The sequence below is a fragment of the Podarcis muralis genome, chromosome 2, assembly GCF_964188315.1.
Source record: "Podarcis muralis chromosome 2, rPodMur119.hap1.1, whole genome shotgun sequence".
NCBI lineage: Eukaryota > Metazoa > Chordata > Lepidosauria > Squamata > Lacertidae > Podarcis > Podarcis muralis.
This window is the reverse complement of record NC_135656.1, coordinates 62,410,854-62,433,520: the sequence shown is the minus strand read 5'-3', so window position 1 is coordinate 62,433,520 and position 22,667 is coordinate 62,410,854. Positions and strand designations below refer to the sequence as shown.

Here is a 22,667-nt window from a genome sequence, read left to right as displayed (position 1 = left end):
AAGTCTACAGGCCAAGATCCAAAGTCAAAGGCCGAAGGTCAGGAAACGAAGTTCAGGGTCAATCAAAGCCCAAAGTAGAAACCTGTGGCGGTCCAGGAGAGCACAAGACCAGGTTCTTCACGGCAGTTGAGCAGACATGGCACGTAAGCTCTGCTGTCTTCTTATAATGTGCCTGCTGGTTGTAGCATCTGGGCTTCATCCTCACCTGCTCTCAGCTTGTTCCAGTTGAGGAATCACAAGCCTCCTTGTGATCCAGGCCCCACCTGGCCAGCTGGTGAGCTGGTTTATAGGCCCTCTGCTTCCTGGAGTGCCCTGCCCACTGTTTGTTACGCCTCAGGATCCACCATGTTCATGGGGGCAGGGGTTCCTCTGGCTCTGGCAAGGGGTCCCGCTGTTTGACTTCCTGCTCACTGGCCCCCATCCCCTTGTCATCCTCTGTTACCCCATGAGTACTTCCTACACCAACCTCTCCTTTTCCACCCCCAGCTTACGCCCCCCCCCCCATTTGACTTCCTGCTCTCTGAACTCCTGCCAGTTCATGGCACTTACTCCCATAGCCTCCAACATTTCTCTGATGAAAATAGGGACGTCCCATTCCATAATGATAATTTTACTATTTATACCCCACACATCTTACTGTGTTCCCCAAGCCACTCTGGGCAGTTTCCAACATACATAAAAACATAATAGAACATTAAACATTTTTTAAAAAAAACTTGCCTATACAGGATTGCCTTCAGATGGCTCAGGGGCTGGATAACTCCATACCCTCCAACATTTATGTGATGAAAATAGAGGCAACCTAAGTAAAAGCAGGACATTCTGGGATCAAATCAGAAACCTGAACAGCTTCTCTAAATCAGGATGTCCCTAGAAAATAGGGACACTTGGAGGGTCTGTAATCCCTAGTGCTGGTATCACTTGGGGGAAAGGAAAATGGTTTGGATCTTAACATGTTTTCAACAGGCCTTGTTAGCATTGGACATTGCATCTCTCTTGCAATGCTGGCCCAACTTTACAATACTGCTCCCATTTTTCTTCATTGGAATATGCTGACTGAGGACAACACCACTTAATACACTTGACAAAGCTGGCCCTATTGCATTAAAGTGTAATGTGCCATAGGAATTTGTTGCAACAGGCTGACCTGGTTACCCCTGTGGACCCTTTATCATGCCCTTGTTATTTGGTTATACTGAATTCAATATATGGCAGTATATGGCATCACTGTCTAGGAAGATGATTAACGCAAAAATACCCAATCTCTGCAGTCTTTTTTCTTTAGTCTAAACTTGACATTTACATTGGGACTGGCTGGTACATTTCCGAAGCCTGCTCACTATTTCCACCTATGAGAGAAGAAAAACTGGGGACTTTCATTTGTTCTCTGTTTCTCATGGGGTAATGACACAGGTCCTGCTATTGAATGTTGGAACTGGGAGTTCTCGGCTGTGGTGTTTTAAATTTAGGTGGTGGTTTTTGTTCTTGTTTGGTTGCAAATGAGTTAATAAAAGTTGGCAGTATATGATCTTCACTCCTTGCGTCTCACTGTTTCAGGGAAGATTTTAATCTAGCTTTTACACCCCCACATAAAAACAGTATTGTTCATCACAACTTACTATATTGTGGCATATTGCCTCATAAATATGCACCAGTAAAGATTCACCACATGCACTTTCCAAATCTCCCCTCCAAAGCCCAATCTGAAGTAAAATCTCTCTCCAAAGAACAAAAAGTTACTTTATTTGAATAAACCGTGCCATGAGAGAGCCTTGAGCAATGTTACAGTGTTCTCAAAACGCACAGTCTATGTGGTAGCACGAAAAGCTGCAGAACTCTACCTGACAACCGGTGATGTCATTTGAGTAGCCAATGAGATTTTTTAAAAAAGTTAAAGCTGGGATAATTTGCTTACGACCTGTGTGTTGGTACTGGTGGGGGTGGAGGAAGGACTTGAAGGGTTTTTCCAATTCTTTAGGTCCTGCAACTTTCACTTCCCATTTCTGTGCTTCTAGAAGCTTCTGAGGAGTGCAACAGCCTTTATAGAGCCCTTGCTGGTCCCAGGCAGAACATCTTAACTTGCAGCCACCAAGAAGAACATCAAAAGAGACAGCACCATGGAAGATGACAGGAACGACCTTCTCCCCAATACATACACTGGCTCTGCTCCAGTGCCAGAAAGGTATATATGATTGCATGTGTGTTCTTTCCCCCCACTACCTTGCACTTTTAATAATTTGTATGGGGTAAATAAGCATCAAGGTTTCCCACTGTAAACTGTCTGCCCCCTAGAAAGGCAGCCTGGCAGTGCCAGCCCCACCATTAGGCAAAGTGTGACAGCTGCCTCAATCAGTAGGCTTTAAATATCATGAAGAGGCATCATATTGAAAGGTATTTAATGTGTATTATATTTTTATCGCTGGGGAGGTGGGAAGGTGTTTGCAGGATTTTCTGTCTCAGGTACCAAAATAAATGGACTGGTCTTGGACATTTTGCATCTTTCTTTTCTTTTCTTTTCGATGGTGGTAGGGTGGCACCTTGTGTTACTCATGATGTTGTAGCAGACCAAGAGGTAGTGTAACTGTGTGTACTTTCTGTGTAACTGCCAGCAGGTCCCAACTATGTGGGCAGAAAGTTATGGTAAGGTATGGTACTCTGCTTTCAATCCCTCTAAAATGAAAGGCTAAAACAGGGGGGGGAAATTGGTGGCCTAAATTGGGGGGGGGGGGTGGAATTAACTGAAGCTGCAAACCTGTACGCATTTACCTGGGAGTAAGCCCCTTTGTACAGAGTGAGACTTGGGAATAGGATTGCGTTGCAGAAATGACTCCTGTTTGTTTGCAAACCAGTGAGGTTCGAACAAAGCTACTTTATATTTCTCCTCATGCTGAATTGCAGACCTTTGCTACAGTTAGTTCTGCCACAGTTAGTGTTGGGCTGTTTTTCGTAACTGAAAGGAAAAGTTTGGTGCAATTGATGCTCTAACTTTTATTCTTGCCTGCACCTCTCCAAATAAGGGGCGATTGGTATGTTTTATATAGTCTCAGCCCTATTTTTTATAACAATTCTTTGGAACTTTTGTATTTACCAGCCACCATTAAGCATTTCAGGGGAGGGGATGTGTTCTTTCTTTCTTACCTTTATATCCTGCTGGAAAGGCTATTTTACTTTTGAGGGAGGAGGAAATGGAAAGTAAAAAAATATCAGAGTGTGAGCTTGATTGTTTAGTAAGGATTTGTGCCTGGGTTTCCACACGCAAACCAACCTCTCTAGCCCTTGCACCACACTTACTTTTCTTAGTGTGCCTCCATTTTGTATGTCACGCTTTCAGGTTTCTTGTCTTTTTATTAATACATGGCGAATAATGATTTCTTAACAACGGTGACCATTTTGGGGGATTACACTGCTGCGACGCTGGCAATAGGCAGTTCCTGCCAAACCAAACAGCCAAAGCCAATCAGATAATAGAGACATGGTGATGTCACTTGTTGCTAGGGAGAAAGGTGTCCAGAAAATTAAGATCCATACTTTAACATTATAGCAGACTTTCTGTCCCGCATGTTGAGTTATATGGAGCTAAACTATACTGGAGATGGATTTTTATTTTTAAAGCAACAAGCATTATATTCTGCTTATGAATCAGATCACATTTAAAGCGAGTAACTTCAGCTTGGGCTGTCTACACTTGAATTTACATGACAGAGTATAACTATTAGAATTTCACTGTTTCATAGAATTATAGAATCACAGAATTGTACAGTTGAAAGGTACCCCGAGGTACCAACCCCTGTAATGCAGGAATCTCAACTAAATAATGCCTGATAGCTGGTCATTCAATCATAGCTGTCAACGTTTCCCCTTTTCTAAGGGAAATTCCCTTATTCCGAATAGGATTCCTCGCAAGAAAAGGGAAAGGTTGCATCCAACCGCTGCTTAAAAATCTCCAAGGAATGAAAGTCCACAGCCTCCCAGGGCATGGGCGTAGCCAAGAGGGGGCAGGAAGGGGCAGCTGCCGCCCTAAATCAAGTAAATCAATACAAAATACTTCACTAACTGAGGTTCTTCCCCCCCCCCCAACATAAAGCCTGCCCCCCCCCAAGTCCCAAGAGAGTCCTTTCCACTATCAAGCAGCTCTTACTGCTAGAAAGTTCTTCCTGGTGTTTAGTCAAAATCTTCTTTCTTGTAACTTGAAGCCATTGGTTTGGGTCCTAGCCTCCGGAGCAGGAGAAAACAAGCTTGCTCCATCTTTCATATGACAGCCCTTTAGATATTTGAAGAAGGTTATCTCCTCTTAATCGCCACTTTTTTACCAGGCAAACATTTTCAACCCCTTCAACCATTCCTCATAAGGCTTGGTTTCCAGACCCTTTATTATCTTGGTCACCCTCCTCATGTTCCAGCTTGTCAATATCCAGGGCTTTTTTTGAGTTCTGGCACCTCTCAGGTGGGCATCATTGCCGTTGTAAGAGAACAAGGGAGGTGTTCATGGTGAGTTCCACCACCTTTTTTTATATAAAAATAGCACTGTGCGATATCCATCTTAAGTTGTGGCACACTGAACTGGACACAGTATTCCTGGTGTGGTCTGACCAAGGCAGAATAGAGCTGGACTATGACTTTCCTTGATGATGACTCTTCACTTCTGTTGATGCAGCCTTTAGGGTTTGTTTGTTTGTTTGTTTGTTTGTTTGCTGCATCACACTGTACCTTCTGGTAGATTAAGCAGGTGCTGTAAAGAATTGGGAACTGTTTCTAAAATAATATTGATTATTGAGAGTATTAATATAAAACAGCCCCCCCTTGCACTGTATTTCAGGATTCAATTTAGATTTTTGTAAACACCATGTATTCTGCAAATAGGATTAAGAATTTCTGTTTAGCATAATATTCAGTCCCATTGCTAATATTAAACAGCCAATCCAAACATCTCTTCCATTAAAACAAAAAACAAAATCCTGGTTTTCTTAGCCACCACTAAGTATTTTTTTGGTGTGGGGATCTGTTCCTACCCCCACTTACTTTTTTCCCCCTGGCCCGAAAAGCTACTTTACTTCTGAGGGAGGAGGAAATGGAATGCAACTGCTTTCCCTTTTCCTACACATGCAGTTACTGTGTTACTTGTTTCCCTCAAGAAACTCCAAAATACAACATTTTAGCATCATAACAACCCCATAAAATTGTCTGGGTTAAAGAGCTGAAAAAAGACCTAGTAAGCTTGATTTGAACCTGGGTTTTCACATGCAAGCCAACCTCTCTAACCCCTGCACCACACCTACAAAATGGAGGCACACTAAGAAATGCATGTCATGTTCTCAGGTTCCTTTTCTTTTCATTTTTATATGGCGAATAATGATTTTTTAACAACAGTGACCATTTTGGGGAATTACTGAACAGCCAAAGCCAATCAAATAATAGAGATATGATGATGTCACTTGTTACTAGGGAGAAGGGTGTTCAGAAAGTTAATATCCATACTTAAAACATTATAGCAACCTTTTTGTCCTACAGGATGATTTACATGGCGCTAAACTGTACTGGAGATGGATTTTTTTTTAAAGCAACAAGCATTACATTCCTCTCTGAATCAGATCTAGAACATTTAAAGCGGATGAATTTAGCTAGGGTTTTTAAGTCTTGAATGTACATGACAGGGGACATAAATAATAGGACTTCAATGTTTAGTAGAATTATAATTCTTCTGATTGAATAATAAGCTGCTGTGAGTGATTAAGTACTCTTTCTAAAAGTTAATTGTTGTTAATAAAAGTACTCACAAAACAATGTGTGCGACAGGCAGTAGTTTAGAAGAGATTACGGTAATATGCCATTATCGCAAAGCTTGCTTGTTGTAGAAAAGGTAGAAGAGAAGCATAACAAACGTATTTAGAACTACTAAACATTTGTTGATTCTTGGCACTAGAACATATTTTCAAAATGTTAGTTATTTATCTGAAATGTTGCAAATGATTGATTTATATTTAACTGTGTTTGTGTTTTTGGTTATATGATAATTCAGTTGGAAATATCTGCATTTGTGTTTCATTTTAAAGCAAATAAACCTTTTTCTTTTTTTAAAAAAATGGCATCATTCTCCTTTTAATCACAGAAATGAGTATTTCTCAGGGGGTATCTGCCGCACATAACACATGCATGCACCATTTGAAAGAGAACACTTTGTTGTGTATGTTAAAGTTGCTTTATTCATGTGCAGATTAATGCGAATTTACTCGACTGAGTAAAACGCCTATGATTGATCAACTGTCAAGGTATCTTTAATCTGGTGACAGCCCTAATAAATACAGGGAGAATTATTGATGTAACTGAAGGTCAAACTTCACATTACAACAGACATACCTAAATGTGTCTCCATCTCTTTAAAATGTAGCTGTGGGGAGGGGAAAGGGGACATCGAGAGATACATCCAATATGGAACCACAGCATATGGAAAAGAATTATCCCTTTCCCCTTTCACTATTTCCCCAATGAACTTCCCCCACCCCACCCAAATTGCTACTTACCCCATTAATAAAATCATACTTAAAAAAAGAATCAAAAATCAATGAGGCTCATAGCAGCTTCAGTGTGCCTCCTGACTTACTTGCATTGAGCTCCTCCATGTAAGGGGTGGGCTGGATTGGCTTAGGGAACCCCCTGCTCCACTGCTAATGCACAAGAGATCTACATTCCTGTACTGGTATGCATGCAGAATCCCTTCATACGCACACAAGGAGATCTGTGGCCACTTGGCATATCCATGTATCCATGGGCTAGTCCAGGGGTCTGCAACCCGCGGCTCCGGAGCCGCATGTGGCTCTTTTACACCTTTGCCGCGGCTCCGGGACGGATACTAGCGAGGGGAGGAGGCGCATTGTGTGCCCCGACACTCCCCACTGTGGCGGGCGCTGTACTGGCTGTGACGTCGCATGGGGGCAGTGCGTGCGTTAGTCACGCACCGTCCTGACATCACCTTCCCGCCCACTGTCAGATCGGAGGGCAGCGGCGTGCATGCTTTAAATGTCGCAATGGTTTTGCGGCTCCCAGGTTTTTTTCCCCTTCGGAAATGGGTCCAAGTGCCTCTTTTTGTCTTAAAGGTTGCAGACCCCTGGGCTAGTCCATGTATTATTTGAATGTGGGTGCGGGGAGGTTTCTCTGAGCCCCACTGTTGTGATGACTAATCATAATTATGCACAGTGCTTTTTTTCCTTTAAAAATGTTTAGGGGTATTCTCATTTTGACTCAAGAAAACAACCGTTTTATAGTTCAAATCAGGAAAAATACAGTAAATGGACAAAAGTACAAAGATTCACAAAACGTTTAGGGGTATGTGTACCCCTGCGTCCCCCCAGAAAAAAAGGCACTGATTATGTGATACAAGTGAAAACACTTTTATTCTGATGCAATCTACAGGCTGCAAGAGTGGGGGGGGGGGAGAGAGAGAGAATTCCTGCAGTGGGTTGTACTAGATGACCCTTGGGGTCCCTTCAAACTCAACAGTTCTATGATTCTAATTACACACACACACACACACACACACACACACACACACACACTTGTATAATTATTGCAATCATACAGCTTTTACTGCATTAAAGCCTATGGCATTAGATCTCCAAACATTTCTTACTTTTCACGTTCTGTCTGCCTAGCAACAAGTGAGGTGACAAGCAGAACAGATCATGACTGGCTACAGCTTGGGAATTTCCCCCACGGTGTTTTCCATCAGGGTGAAGGACTGTTAAATACTGTATGAGTAGCTTGGGGAAAAGGAACTGTAAAAAGGGAATTGCGGTCCTGGTGGAACCAAGGGGAGAATCCTGATAAGCAGATGTTGAGCGCATCCTGTCTCTATCTTGCACTCAGGAATTAATCTTAAATTGTGTAGAACTCTTCTATTTAAAAAGTTAACTGGATAACTGATTTCCAGACTGTGTTTTGGGGAAGGATGTGACTCCTCAGAGCCTTAACTGACAGCGTAGCCAATGTGGTGCCCTCCAGTGGTGCTGCAACTCTCATTATGCCTAGCCAACATGGCCAATGATCACTTGCCATTATGCAGTTTAGAAGACCACCAGTAGTGATGGTCAAGTTGTCTGTAAGGAAGCTTGTCTACCATTCACTAAGCGTCTCACTTGAGGAATCTCTGATAAGCTGAGTAACCTCAAGTCTTCAGAATCATACCTTAGGACCAAAGATGGCAAGAGATCCAGGATCAGATTTCCCACACTAAAAAAGGAAGTTTAAAGAAGCTATGTGGGAGGAAGGAGAGGTGGCAAGTGTGAAGGTTTATCAGTTTTCCCCTTCTGTACTATCCCCACAATTTAGATCCCTTCTCCCAGCTACATTTTGACCCATGTAAGAAAATATAAAGGCACACACATGTATTGCCATGTAGTGCAAATGTAAGCTTTGGAACTGGATACTTTTGATCAGGAAAATTGTGTGTGTGTAACTCTTATTACCATGGCCCAACTCCACTTTCCCTCCTTTTCTATGGTTGTTGTTTATTAAAGAAACTTTTAATAAACCCCTTTCACCTAATTTAGCCCTTAGTTAACCAAGTCAAAGCATTCTGTTTGTGTTACAAGCCAGAGATATTCCGTGCCTTGGTAATTTGCATGCAGGTGAATCCAAACCTGTTCTAAGAAAATAAGCTCTCAACCTGGACATCTTTTATATCTTGCAGGGGTTCTTCCAGCCGTAAACCTGTCTATGCTGCCTTTTCCATCCTGATAGCCTTGCTTATTGCGGGCCAGGCAGTGACTGGCTACTTTGTGTATCAGCACAACACCCAGATTTCCAAAGTAACCAAGACCGCCACTGAGCTGAAACTGCAGTCGCTGGCCAACAATCTCCCTCATGGTTAGTAGCTTCCTTCTTCCTCTTCCTGCCCTCTCCCCCACTCCTACACTGTCTAGCCTTTAAGTTTAACCATGATATATTTGCAAGCATTCTGAATTCTTAAAACATTTCTCATTTTTTGTGTGTTAATTGTGCAAATCGGAGCTGAAGGGACTGAGCCTGGGTCTGTCAGCTGTTTATGCACTTGTATCCAAATAGCCATCTCTTGTCTGCTTAGATAGACAGACCAGATGATAGTTTACTATATTTATTAAATTTATATCCCACCCCTCCTCCCAAAGAAAGGAAAACAGATCTACAGATTTCGGAATGCTGACATTTTAATCTGGGGTGCAGTCACCCTGTTCTGATCAGGTTTAGTCATGCATATTGTGAGTTTTATAGCTTCAGTTTATATTCTGCTCTTGAGTTGCTTTCATGACTGTTATATATTGTACATTGACAGTTTATATCAATTTACAATTTATAAAAACATGAAAAGAAGCATTCTGCCCCTGAAGTCTGACACGGTACAACTTGGGCAAGGTTGTGCACCCTGTAGTTAGCGTGGATGAGTATGTTAGTGTTGTCAGTTCTGCAAGAGCCCTTCGTAATATATTTGGATATGCGAAGGGGTATAGCTCGGTGGCAGCATGGTGTCCTCCATTAGTTTGAATAATCCTTTTTTACAAAAAGCTATCTGAGCCTTTGGACAGTTTCGAGGGATTTCCCTCCCAGGCGTAGAGTTTGGAAAGCTGTTTCTAAAATGAGATGGGGGGGGATGTTTGCTAGTGGGGGGGGGACGACGACAAGTATACGTTTCCACTTTTGAGTCCAGCTCAGACACCTTGATTGAAGTCATGAACTCTCTGTGCAATATAATTTGTACTCTTGTATGTTTGACTCATCTGTATAAGAGGAATATCCTTGGGGGAGACCACTTTTTTAAAAATCCCCCTACATGTTTAATTGCACCACTCTTTTCTCCTGCAGCTCCCAAGGCAGTTAACCAGAAGAGGATGGCAATGGCCAACATTATGCCTATGGTCATGAGGGACCCAGATGAAGAGGTAAAGATGACAATTGCTTAACTAGCACAGGGCGGGGTGGTGTTAGGGTTGCCTGCTGCCTCGGAACCTCTCCTTTTCATCCATACAACTTGCAGGGGATAGGTATGGATGGGGGGGGGGAGACATTCACTCTGTCTTCTGGGGCCTTTCCTTTCCAACCAGTCTGCCAATACAAAAACAACCACTCCTGGCTAGTATTGCAATGCTCCCAGCACCTAGACCTTATACCAGTGTTGGAAATAAACGTTAGGCTCTTGAAACTGACAGGTCCTGCCTCAAATTAAGCTGTGTAGAGAGATTCCATTTGAAACAGCAGCTTCAGAGCAGGGAGAGTGAGTTGGCTCAACTTGACATGAGTCAATGTGACATGAGTGAAGCTGACAGCCTATTAGGCCAGCTCTGTTCTCTGTTCTTATTTGGTCACCTTGCAGTATGCAGGAATGGTTTGCCAGGAAATTAGCCTTCCTTGCCAACGTTCCCTAGAGGTGGCGGCAACCAGGGAATGGTGCCAAAGCTGGTTTAGGGACACCCCAGAACCCTTGGGAGGAAGTTCATACTAATGGTTTGGATCCCGATTGAAGTTCATTCCATGTTGTTTCCCTTTAAGTCAACAAAAAAAGTTGCAACTAAATTTTCACGTTGAGTTCAAAGAGACCTGGGTGTAAGTAAGTCCATTGTATATGTTGCGGTGTGTGAAGACAGGGAAGAGCTGTTTGTGTAGTCTGCTCTGTGGGATTGGGCAAGTGTGACAAAAGTTGCATGCCACCCCCAATCTATGCCAAGCGGTAGCAAGATTCCAGGGGTGTTCTAGGCACTCACCTAGGGCTGTGTTTCTGTTGGGAAAACCGTGGCACAGTGGAGGCTAGCGTCTTTAAGAAATAAGGTTTATCATACACATATTTACACCTGGAGTCTTCAATGGAGGGGGTGCAGAACAGGACACCCCAAGAGTGTTTCTCATTGCCTCTCTCATAGCTTTGGGGTTCAAAGCAGCAGTCAGTCATGCATGGGCATAGCCAAGGGGGTGGGTGGGGGCAACTACCATCCCAATCAAGTAAGTAAATAAAATACTTAACCGACCAATCGTGTCACAGATAGCTCAGTTCTGCCCCCCAAGATAAAGCCTGCCCCCGTAACATAAATCCTGGCTACGCCCAGGCAGTCATGGCTCCTGGTCTCTCGGTGCAGCCTTCTCCATCCAATGCCATCCATTCCTACTTTTTCCTTGTTCCCAGAACACCTTTAGATTTCAAAAGGACAATTTTTCCTGTGATATCATGCCTCGATCACCTTGGTAACCTCCCAAATCTCCTGTCTTTGCCCACTCCTGGGGCATGGGGGGGGGGAGGAAGGATGGCTTTGTGCATTGCCAATTGTCCTAAATGGCCCAGCACCTGACTCCCCATTGTTTCTCAATGACTCTGCACTTAGCTGGCTGCAGCAGACTGGCTTGCATAAGCTAACCCATGTCTGGCACAGTTCTGTAGCTTGCATTTCCCTTCATATTATCTAAATATTACCATTTATTAATTTCTACCATTCACTAACAGACTCTGGAATCCTAGATCTATTACGATATTTCAACTTCTTTGTTGTCGTCTCTTCTACAGTCTCCAGAGGATAAAATGAAGCTGACCAATAGCACTGAAGACCAGATCAAACGTCTACTCATGGTAAGAGCCTCGTCTCTTTGCCTGTGAAACAGTTTTGCTTGTCTTAGATGGAGAGTACTCAAGTTTGCGGCTACAGACTCAGCTGCTGGAGGCCTAGGGCTGAATCCCGCGAAGTCATCCTGTTAGCCCAATAACTTCCACTTACTCGATGGAACACCCTCTAGCACTCCTCTTCCTGTGGGCCACCCAACCCACTGGGGCAGATTTGAAGAGGGAGGTAGAGGATGCACAGGCACAACTTTGTTGGCTGCAACTCATAGCACAGAACAAGATATTCTTTATGTTCCTAAAAATCACTAACATATTATTTGTTTTCCAACCACAGTATCTGACAGGTGTGTTTGTGTTCCCGGGAAGGATTGGGGATACGGCATTTATGCAGGGATCCAAATGAGGGAAGGGTGGACAGGCACATGGGTTCCCTTGCTTTTAGTGCACCAGTTAGTACTGCTAGATTGAATAGTTGGTTATTTCTTCAGCATGAAAAGCAGCAAGGCACAAGTGCAGCAACCTATGCCTTTCTTTCCCATGTGCCTATACCTCTTTAGATCCAAAGACTGTAGCCTAAGTGTCATAACATTAACCGTGAATAACGCACAGGTTCGGAACTACATATACACTTTGGAAACTTTCCTGCACCCAAAGAAGGCACTACTGTACCAATTAAATCTGCCAAGTGTCCTGAACCCCTGGCCTACCTGGTCAGTATGCCAAGTTCAAAGCCCAATATGTCAATCCATATGAAGTCCAAAGATCAGGAAACGCAGTCCAGGGTCATTCCAAGTAGTCAAGTCCAGCAGTCAGGATACAGTCCAGAGCCAAACCCAAAGCACAGTCCCGCAGAGGTCCAGGAGCATCCAAGGCAATGAATATGGGCAGCTGAGCAGATAAAACACCTCAGCTCTGCTTCCCTTTTATACTCTGCATGCTGATTGCAGCATCTGGGCTTGATGAGGCATGTGACCCTCACCTGTTCCAAGCTCACTCCTGCTGAGGAATCACATCCCTCCTCCCAGAGCTAGCGAGCCCCACCTGGCCAGCTAGTGAGCTGGACTGTGGACCTTTGCGTGCCTCAGCCTCCTAGAGCACCCCTCCTGCTGCCCCCTAAGCCACAGAGCCCACCATGTTCATGGAGACAGGGGCCCCTCTGGCTCTGGTGATGGGTCCTGCAAGTCTGGCTCCTTGCTATTCCCCATCACTCTGTGAGTACTTCCTTCCTCATCCCCTTCTTGCCCCAGTGTGTCCCAGCCCCAGCTACACACCTCATCAGAATCCCCATCATCCTGCCAGTTCATGACACCAAATGACCTCGGAGGGCGGCATGGCAGGCATCTGTTAAATGAGAAACTTAGATAAATTGGCATACTCGTAATATGGGGCTATGCAGACAAAGATGGATTAGATAATAGGGAGTTTAGATAAACATTCAGACAGTGGGAGTTTGTGCTACATGCTGTGAATAATTGTCATTAAATTTTAGGGAAAGCAAAGGCTTTTATTTTTACCTCAGCTTCTCACTGCATGCACTTGCTTGCTTATTTCTTTGTATTTTCCTCCCCAAAACCCATGCCCTGCCCAATGTCCCAAAGAAACTCAAGGTATTTAGGAAATTGGCAGCAAAACACTATAACCCAAAAATAATTAAACCCAATAATACAACTATTGACATAAACAAATTTAACTGTTCCAAAACAGCCACCAGAATATGCAAAAGCTATGCCAGCGAAAAAGCTAATCAGTTGGCTTGTGGCTTGAAAGGACCCAAGGACAGGAGAGAAGTCCTCCTCTCTGTTTGTATGTTCCCTTTGAAATCATTCTGCTGTGGCTGTTTTCTTCTTAAAAGGATTTGCATCCAAACTTTGAGCTCTCCAAGGCAGTGAGGAGCAGTTGAGGGAGGCAGCTTTAGGATGAAAAGGTGGGGGGGGGGGAGCAGAGATAGTTCAGCAGTCCCTCCCACCTGTACCTTTTGCACTTTAAACCAGCAGCCTGCCTTAGAAGACTGTGCTGGTGACTCAACTCCTACAGATGCGTCTGCTGCCATGCTCTCTGGTTGGACCTCCCCATCACTGTATCTGGTTGAATTCATGAGATGGAGTTGGTATTTCACATGCCGCCAGTCCTGACCCAATCCTTTGAGCAAAGTCTTGCTTTGCTAGGTGATCTCTTTCTGGGCCTCCAGCAGACTTACTTTCCTTACATAACGTTTGTTAACATGTTCCTCCCTACAGCAATCAAACCCTCTCATAAAATTTCCTGAACTGAAAAAGAGCTTCATGGAAAATATGAATACTCTGAAGAACCGCTTGGATTTTGAGGACTGGAAGGTAAGTGCTGCCATCTTTCACAGAATCCTCTCCCCGCTCCTCCCCGTCCTGAAGAGAACACGGTGTCACAATGGATAGGCAATATCTCATTTAACAGATCATAGAGTTGGAAGGGACCACGAGGATCGCCTAGCCAGCCCCCTGCAATGCAGGAATATTTCACCCAATGTGAGGCTCGAACCCATGGCCCTGAGATTGAGTCACATGCCCTAGAAGCTCTCTACCCTGTTAATTTTATTTGCCTTGGGACTTATTCTTGTTGGAATCTAAGACTTTGGAAGGGATCCTAGTCCTTCCCCTCTTGTGCTCAGGAAAAGAGTACAAGTATCATTGTCACTTGCAATGCTTCCTAGTTTGCTCGACTGCTATCTAGTGTTTTGAGTTGTTCATGTGTGGGATTTAAAATAGGCCTCAGTTAAACTTGCTAAATGCCTGAGATTCTAGGAATTATGTTTGGGAACTAACAGCAGGGAGTTCTTCCGTGAAGGGACCGCAGCGCCGGACCTCTGTTAATTATGCCAACAAAGCCTCAGGTTTATTAGTGTAGTTAAAATTGGCTGAACTATATCAAAGCCCTTTCCTGCAGTGTACAGTGGCGTTCACCCAGCAGTGAAACATATGGTGGACTTCTCATCATTTGGCAATTATACAGTTGTTAACTTACATTTATTTATTTGTGGATAGGGATGCCTTTTATTAACTGCATTTGATCTTTTGCAGTCTTTTGAAACCTGGATGCACAAGTGGCTGCTCTTCCAAATGGCCAAGAATGAGATTCCAGCTGAACAAGGTATGCAAGGACTGTAGCACTGAAAGGAATTCTAAGGGTGATGGATGCAAATTCTCTGAAGGGCTCAAATCACAACACAACAGAAAACCTTCCATTTTGCTGCAGCTTCAGATCCTAAAGAGATGCAGGAAATCATGTGAAACAAAATCCCAATGTACTAGAATCAGTACATTTCTGTATGAGGGACTGAAAGGGCTCTGCTGCATGCCAGAAGACTAATGTTAATGTATGCTGATGACTTGGGGGTGGAAGGAGATATTATACAGGATGTTGAGCTACTGCTGAAAATGATAGCCCTGTGTGGAGTTCCCCCTCTCTATTTTGGAACATAGACAGGACTGGCACCAGAATTTATGGAGCCCGCAACATGGTGCCACCATGCCCCCCCAAACACCCTTCCAATGCAGCTGTGCCTTTTTCTTTCATGGTAACGACACCACCACCAGTGGTGGGTGGTTTTATAGATGTATGGTCTGGGGCCTTATATTGTGGGTAAATAAAAATGGCAGTTAGGCATCATGGATAGGAGCAGAGCTTGGCTCCCATTCAAAAGCAGCACAACCACCCATCCACCATTAAAACGGCTTTCCAGAGGTCCAGTGAAGAAGGTGGCAAGGCAGCACAACAGGATTGGGCCTGGTGGGGGGTCCTTCTGGGCCTATAGGGTCCTTGGCCAGTGCCTGTCCTGGGCAATTGCTTGCGCTGGGCCTGAATGCAGAGCATCACTTAACCAGTGATACATCATCATGTGTTTCCACACAGCCCCAACTTAAGAACAGCTTAGTTTATGAACAACTTGGAACGCTGCAAACCTGGAAGTAGGTGTTTTAGTTTGCCTTGGAAGCAGAATATGTTTCGCTTCCTGTTGAGTGTGTTCCATTTGTAAATTGAGTCCCCCGCTGCTATGGGAAAGCACACCTTGGTTTAAGAACAGACTTCTTGAAAGGATTAAGTTCATAAACCAAGGTACCACTGTAATGCACAGCACGAAGACATCACGACACAAAGTGGCTAGAAACTGTTACAGGTGTGCCTATGGAGGAGAACTCAGCACAGTGTTGCTCTTTGTACCGGCGGCTCCATGTCCCTTGCATTGGTTTGGATCTGAAGGATGTGAGTGGAAGGCCCTTCCTCTCATACAAGGGGGCACCTGCAATTTCTGCAGACTTCCCTCTTCACCTGCAGTTCCCCATCCTACATCTCATTCAGCTTTTCAGGGGCACAGGGGGCTGAAATGATGGGAGGGAAGCAGCGAATTTGCATTAACCTGAGAACTCCCACAGTTGGTTGGATCCAGCCCCACTAGCCTCAAGCAAGCCAGGGTGTGGATCCAGCCCCACTAGCCTCAAGCAAGCCAGGGTGTGAGAGCCACTCACAGGCAATGCTCCCCCAGCTGGAGTTCATTTGCAAGTGTAAATCTAGTAATTAGTTGGCGAAAGCCTTGTAGCTCCAATTAACCTGGCAAGCTTTGGGCTGGGGGGGGGGGAAGACTGCTCACCCTTAGCACAAAGACCACCCAAGCCCAGGATTCTCACTTCCAGCTGCAGTTCATTCACTATTTCTTGGCCTTTCTACGCAAAGCACAAAGGTTTAGCCCTACAACGTATTTCAGAACGTTGCTGCTGAAGGAGGCTGCTGAAAGGTGCTGCCAGAAAGCGTTGCCCACCTGGGTGCAATTCCTTGGCCAGGACCACCTATTTTCAGCGGCAAATCTAAGCACTCGAAGAGCGATTCCACACGGCTGTTTACTGTTCACTAGACACTGCTCACGCATGCAACTTCTGTGCAGCATCCAGTTGGTGTTTGATCCAGAGATCACGGAATGGCATTTTGATGAAGATGGCATCCTGTGGATGCCACAAAGGAGGGCATGCATGAACAGCACCGGGTCCCCAGTGAGCTGCTGTGTGCTCTCCAAGTCCCTTCCAGTATGAATCTTGTGACTGGAAGACCTGGGAATGTGCTTAATACGATAATCCTGTATATGCCTCTTCAGAAGTAAATCCCAGGGTGCTCGGTCAGACTTATTGCCAGGTGAGTGTGTATAGGATTGAGGCATAGGACGTAGGATCAGCGCAACTTAAAAGTGCTTAACTTTGCCTTGTACTCAAAACATGGAAACATATTTGACTTCTGTTGGCTCACCTCCCTTAGCTTCTGGGCCTTGTTTAGTTGCTGGCTTCCATATGGATGGTCTATCTGCAGGAACACTGCCCAGTCTACTAGCTTCTGTGTCCTAAGAGATCTGCTGTGGAGACCTTGGTTTTTTGGGGTGAGGTTTCCTTCTTTATCTCAATTGAAAACTCATGGGGCCAAGAGTAGGGCACTCTCAAGAGTGGCACTGCAGCTCTGGATTTCAGAGAGGCCTTCCAACAACTTCTGTCTAGGTATGGAACATCTTTATACTGTACAGTTGTTTGTTACATTTTAAACCAATTCTGCATTGCCTTGGCTGCTGTTCTACACTGAGGGACCTAATAATGAAAACAGCAAAAATGAATGTCTTCCTTGGCAGAAGATGTGAAAAACCTGTTTCGACATGTTGTGATACTGACCATTTTACTACTGAAATATGCTTGATGTAGAGCACAGCTTGAGCCCAAAGCCACTTGCTGTCTCTTCAAAGGAAACAGTGGCTGCAAAAGGGAGCTCTCTGCTGACTTGCAATTCAATGAATGAGGTCTTCATGTTGCAGAACCACTGGTTTTTAAAAAGCCTCTTTTCGCTCATCACAGCAGAAGCAAAACATGGTCTGCCCCTGGGAAGAGTGATTGGCAAAGAGCAATTCATTTGAAACTGCAATTATCTAAGCTAAATGATGCACCCATGATGAAAGAAGACCTGTTGTTTGAATTAAGGCCCACTTCAAATACTTTTTTTAAAAGGAAAAGGAAACCCTACTGAAATAATTTTAGCAGTCACACACAGAGAGAGGGAGAGCCTTATTAATGACACACAGTCTTGAATTTGGACACCGACATGGTCAACCACTTTCCTGTCCCAAATTTGGGCACCCATGCAATGCTTAAAAAAAGAATGATTCCTCCTTCTGTGATTTCAGCTGTTTCTGAAATAAAAGCCCGCAGCCGAGATTTTCATACCAATTAGCCACTCAGCAGTGGTCGGACACATTCCCATTAGCAGAATTTATATTAATACTGCCTCCATTAAGCAGTACTCATTAGCATTTGCTCTCATTAGGCTAAATGGGTTCCCTGGGAGCCATCCCAATAAAATAGCTGTCCTAATTAAACGGGCATATTGTTACAAAAAGCAATTCTTTCCTCACATCCCCCCTTTACTTTCCCATGGTGCAGCCACAATGAAACAGCCTCTTCTCATATTAGGAGGCAGTTGATACATTCAGCCAAACCAAAAAGGATTGCTTCTTCTGGACTTTCAGTTTCAAAGCTGCTTCTGTGGAGTTGGGGAATGCTTCCAGCTGTGCTATTTTTCTATAAGCGGGGAGCATTTAAGCGATTGGTGCCATCTTACCACCTGAAGTGCTGTGGTGCAGGGAAAGCTTTACCTCTGAACTTAGCCATGTGTCTCAAGCAAGGCAAGGGAGCTGTTCAGTTGTAGTTACTTACAGTTGCATCAAAGGGCAGTGCTAGCAGCTGGCAGTCAACTGTGCACACTGAAATTTATGTGTTTGTTTTGTTTAAAGTGAAAACCAGGTGCCAGACAGAAGAATGTGGTCGGGGTGTCCACCTGGGAAGATTCTGTGCCAAGTGCGATGAAAATGGCGACTATCTGCCTAAGCAATGCCATGGTAGCACTGGCTTTTGCTGGTGCGTCTACAAAAATGGCACCATGGTTGAGGGCACTACTAAAGTCCGTGGGCCACTGGACTGCACTGGTAAAGAGCTTCTGTTTCCTATCAAGGGGGAAAGGAGTTAATAAGCAAGCAGATGTCCTTTATATTCTTGAGTAAACTGGATTATCTAGAGTTAGGGAGCAACATCTTAATGGCCCAAGTCCTAGGAGCTAATGAGTCTCTCCCCCCCACCCCCACCCCGACCTGGACTTGAGTCCTAAACACAGCCAAAGTGTTTGCAGTGCAACAGCCATTGTTGCAGCTGTAGCAGTGTTCTTTCCTTTTTCTAAATAGAAGAGATGAAGTCAGGCATTGGAGTTTTTGGGGACATACAGGCAGGGTGGGCTGGGGTGCTGCGATTCCCAAGAGTCGCAACACAACTGTGTGTGAACCACGTCGACTACTTTCCACATCCACCATGCCAGACTTCCCTAAGAAGCTCTTATTACATAGGCAGTGCAGTTAGAGCAATTTTGCACAAAATACTTTGGTGGCAGAATTTGGGTCATCTGGTTGTGGAGCCAATACTTGTTGCTGCCAAATTCACATTGTTTTTCCTTGCCTGGAAGATAAACCCACTTTGATTTCTGCATGGGTGTGCCTTATGTTCCTTGTGGCTTCACCATGGGAATGGTGTTTGGTCAATATTACGAGGCAACTTGATGTGAAAAAATAGCCTTGTTAGTTGCACTTAGTCTTGCTTGATGAACTTACGTCATTCTCTTACCACTTACATTCTCTTACCTTGTCATTCTCTTACCATTCTCTTACTGAACTTATGTCATTCTCTTACCACCACCACCACCCACATCAAGAAAGTGAGAAGACTGTTGTGAACAGTTAAGGAAGTTTCCCCTATCTTTGCGCTTCAGATTTCTACCTGATATCTGCCCCTGAGTAAGCTTTTTCCAAATGTAACAAGCAAATGCAACAGCCATGGCAAATCATTTAAAACATTATGACCTTACAGCGCATAGAAATCTCAGAAAACCCAATATCTTCATTTGTGTCATTATCATTATGCCAATCTAACACATTCTCAAGAAACAAAACAAAACTTGGAATTAGTCAAATGAAAAAAAAAAAAAAAACCAGAAAAAAATTATTGGAATTAGTCACAGCCTATGCAGGAAAAAACTTAAATCGTAAGAACTCTGCTGGATGAGGCCAATGGCAGATCTAGCCCAGCACCCTGTTCTCAGAGAGGCCAACCAGATGCCTAAGTAGAATCTGAGTAGAACAGCCATCTCCCTAATGGTGATTCCATTCAACTTGCATCCAGAGGGATAGTGCCTCTCAAAAACCATAAAACCAATATAACCCACTTGCCATTAAGTACACAACTTTGTGTTGTTGAATGGACTAAAGATACAAATCGTTCAGTGCCCATTTGTCAGATTTCAAATGACCTTTCTCTCTACAGGCAGTGGAAAATAATTTGGCCAAATGTTAATAATTTTGTGTATTACTAAAAATAATATTAAGATAGATGAAAAACAAACAATTGTGCTGCTGGCTGAACATGAGAAAGCACAAACTGGTAGGAAGCATCCTAAACGTGATGTGGAAAGAAGAGGACATCTTAGGGCATTGGAAAGTGCTAATCTCTCTCTCTTCCTCCCTTTTCCAGGAAAAGGGCAACTGGTGAACGTGACAGCAGGTGATACTGAGAATGTGACAGCTTCTCAGCTGAGCTTCAGTGACTAAATGATTGAGGTAACTTAAGAATTTTGCTGGCTCAAACCAAAGACCTATCTAAGCCCACCATTGTTTTACCCCCATAGTGGCCAACCTGATGTCCATAGGGAGCCCACAAGCAGGAGATGAGGATCATAGCACTCTCTCTGTTGTTCCCAGTGACTGGCAAATCAGAGGCATGGTGACTCTGATCCTAGAGGGAGCATACAGTCATCATGGCAGGAGCCATTGATCACCTTATCCTCCCTGAAAGAAGCTGGCTTAGTTCAGGAGAGCCTAGGAGTTCATACACAAGAGAGCAAGCCAAGTACTTTGTTTTTAAACTTGGGTGCCTTTTTTAAACAGTCTGTACAGATTGAATAGGGACGCGGGTGGCGCTGTGGGTTAAACCACAGAGCCTAGGACTTGCCGATCAGGTCAGCGGTTTGAATCCCTGCAACAGGGTGAGCTCCCGTTGCTTGGTCCCAGCTCTTGCCAACCTAGCAGTTCAAAACCACGTCAAAGTGCAAGTAGATAAATAGGTACCGCTCGGGCGGGAAGGTAAATGGTGTTTCCGTGTGCTGCTCTGGTTCACCAGAAGCGGCTTAGTCATGCTGGCCACATGACCCAGAAACTGTATGCCGGCTCCCTCAGCCAATAAAGCGAGATGAGCACCACAACCCCAGAGTCGGCCACGACTGGACCTAATGGTCAGGGGTCCCTTTACCTTACAGATTGAATGGGCCACACAGTTCCTGCAGTTGCCAAGGCCTTCTATGTGCAGGTAGTGGCACATCCAGCCTCTGCTTATCTTTTTTTAAAGCCTGAAATACAGATATTCTCTAGGTGTCAAAGGCAGAGTGGGTTTTGTGCATGTGGAGAACGATAGGTATACAAGCCAAATTAGGATACCTCCCCACCTCAAGGCCTAACAATTAAAGGCACCATTAACTTTAAGGGGGAGAACAACACAAGTTTTGTGTGGGTTGGCTTTTTGTGTACTTTCCATCAATTTCTGCCTCTATTACTAGGAAACATTTCTGGGGCTTGACTTCTAATGCACCTTTCTCATTCTCTTCTTTCTTTAGGAATGCCAAGCAAACAGGGCAGGCAGTAGCACCAGCTGCATCAGCTCAAGAAGCCCAGCTTATCTTCTCCAGTTTGCTCTCGTTTTTTTGCTTCTGTATTGATTTCCTGAATTATGTTAGCCGCAACCACTTCTCAAATTCCTAGGCTTAAGCATTATCCTTAATGGAGGAGGGAAAAGTAGGTTGATTAAATATAATAGCCTGCTGAGCCGAGCCCTGAATTACCTTTTTAGAGAAGTAACCCTTGTACAACCACAGCTTTAGCAGCAAAATGCTTCAAGCAAGAAAGGGTGATGTTTTCCTCAATTATTCAGCTCATGCAGAGAGGATCTCCCCCCCCCCCCCCCGAATAAACCCTGCAGTGATTCTTGTGGCTAATCAGGCTCCATGAATAGGGGAACATTTACTGAATGTATGTGAATAACAATAGGATTCTGAGACAGTGAGCACATCTTCTGCAATGAAATATCTGTTTCCCTCAAATGGGGGTGGGGGGGAGAGAATATAAAATTGTTTTCCAAATATATTATTCAAAGGTTTATTACTCTATGTTTAATTCACCTTACTCTTTCCCCACTGGATTCCCCCCGATTTTAGATAAGTCTTACAAGAGGTAGATTTCTACTGAACCCTTCATTTATTTGTTCTTTGGTGATCACCCGTAGCCGAGTATGGATGCCTTCCATGAACACAGTCTTAACAGTGAGGCTGTAAGTGACTGTGGAGCCCAGTTCTGGATCCACACGTCCTTCCACAATGGGGACATAGGTTTCCAAGCAGGAGTTGATCGTGGTGAGGGTTTGCCAAACGTTTCTCCTTTTTGCCCTGAGTTTGTGCTTCTTTAAAGGGAAATTATCGAGTGTTCTTTACATACATGGGTATGAACTGCTGTCATCCTGAGTCATGCTAGCTGGGGCTGATGGGAATCAGGGTCCTGGTGGTCTAGAGGAATGGAGGCATTACCTTATGTAAGGTTTAAATATAGTTGTGAATCCTGAAACCCCAAATGCTGTACCCTATGGAGTTGGTTGTGTACCCTTTGCATTTGCTAGCATAGCCCTAGAACTTTCTTTAGTAGAGTTTCTAGCAAGAGAATACTGGAATTGTAGGTAAGGCTATATAAATCTAGGCAAAGAACAGGCTTCTCCCGCATCCAAAGCAAATATAAGTGAATGTTTCTTCAATTACACAAGCAAGCCAGCAGAGTGGATATATATTAGTGATAGTTGATAGACGAGCACCCACGCTTATGACATACTAATTATACCCTTTGAATATATGATCACTGCTTTATTAGTGAACTCAAAGATGATTTTAACTGTAAGTCTTTGTAAAGTTAAAAAAAATAAAAGATAACCTACTAATACAGGGCTCTTGTCCATAGAGGTGG

The 22,667-nt window shown here is 44.1% G+C and overlaps 1 protein-coding gene across 1 annotated transcript; it reads left to right on the top strand.

Annotated features, from left to right (window-relative positions):
- Window positions 1-1,937: 1,937 nt before the first annotated feature.
- CD74 (CD74 molecule) lies at window positions 1,938-22,641 on the top strand. The gene is made up of 9 exons (XM_028718282.2): window positions 1,938-2,182; window positions 8,684-8,859; window positions 9,832-9,908; window positions 11,519-11,581; window positions 13,810-13,905; window positions 14,626-14,695; window positions 18,363-18,554; window positions 20,143-20,228; window positions 21,278-22,641. Exons 1-8 carry the CDS (start codon window positions 2,118-2,120, stop codon window positions 20,217-20,219), a joined length of 816 nt encoding a protein of 271 aa, XP_028574115.2. The 5' UTR covers window positions 1,938-2,117; the 3' UTR covers window positions 20,220-20,228; window positions 21,278-22,641.
- Window positions 22,642-22,667: the final 26 nt, after the last annotated feature.

Coding starts and splice junctions, on each gene's coding strand:
- CD74 (XM_028718282.2), top strand. CDS start 2,118: ATGGAAGATGACAGGAACGACCTTCTCCCCAATACATACACTGGCTCT. Junction 9,909..11,518: donor TGAGGGACCCAGATGAAGAG/GTAAAGATGACA, acceptor TCTCTTCTACAG/TCTCCAGAGGATAAAATGAA. Junction 13,906..14,625: donor TGGATTTTGAGGACTGGAAG/GTAAGTGCTGCC, acceptor GATCTTTTGCAG/TCTTTTGAAACCTGGATGCA.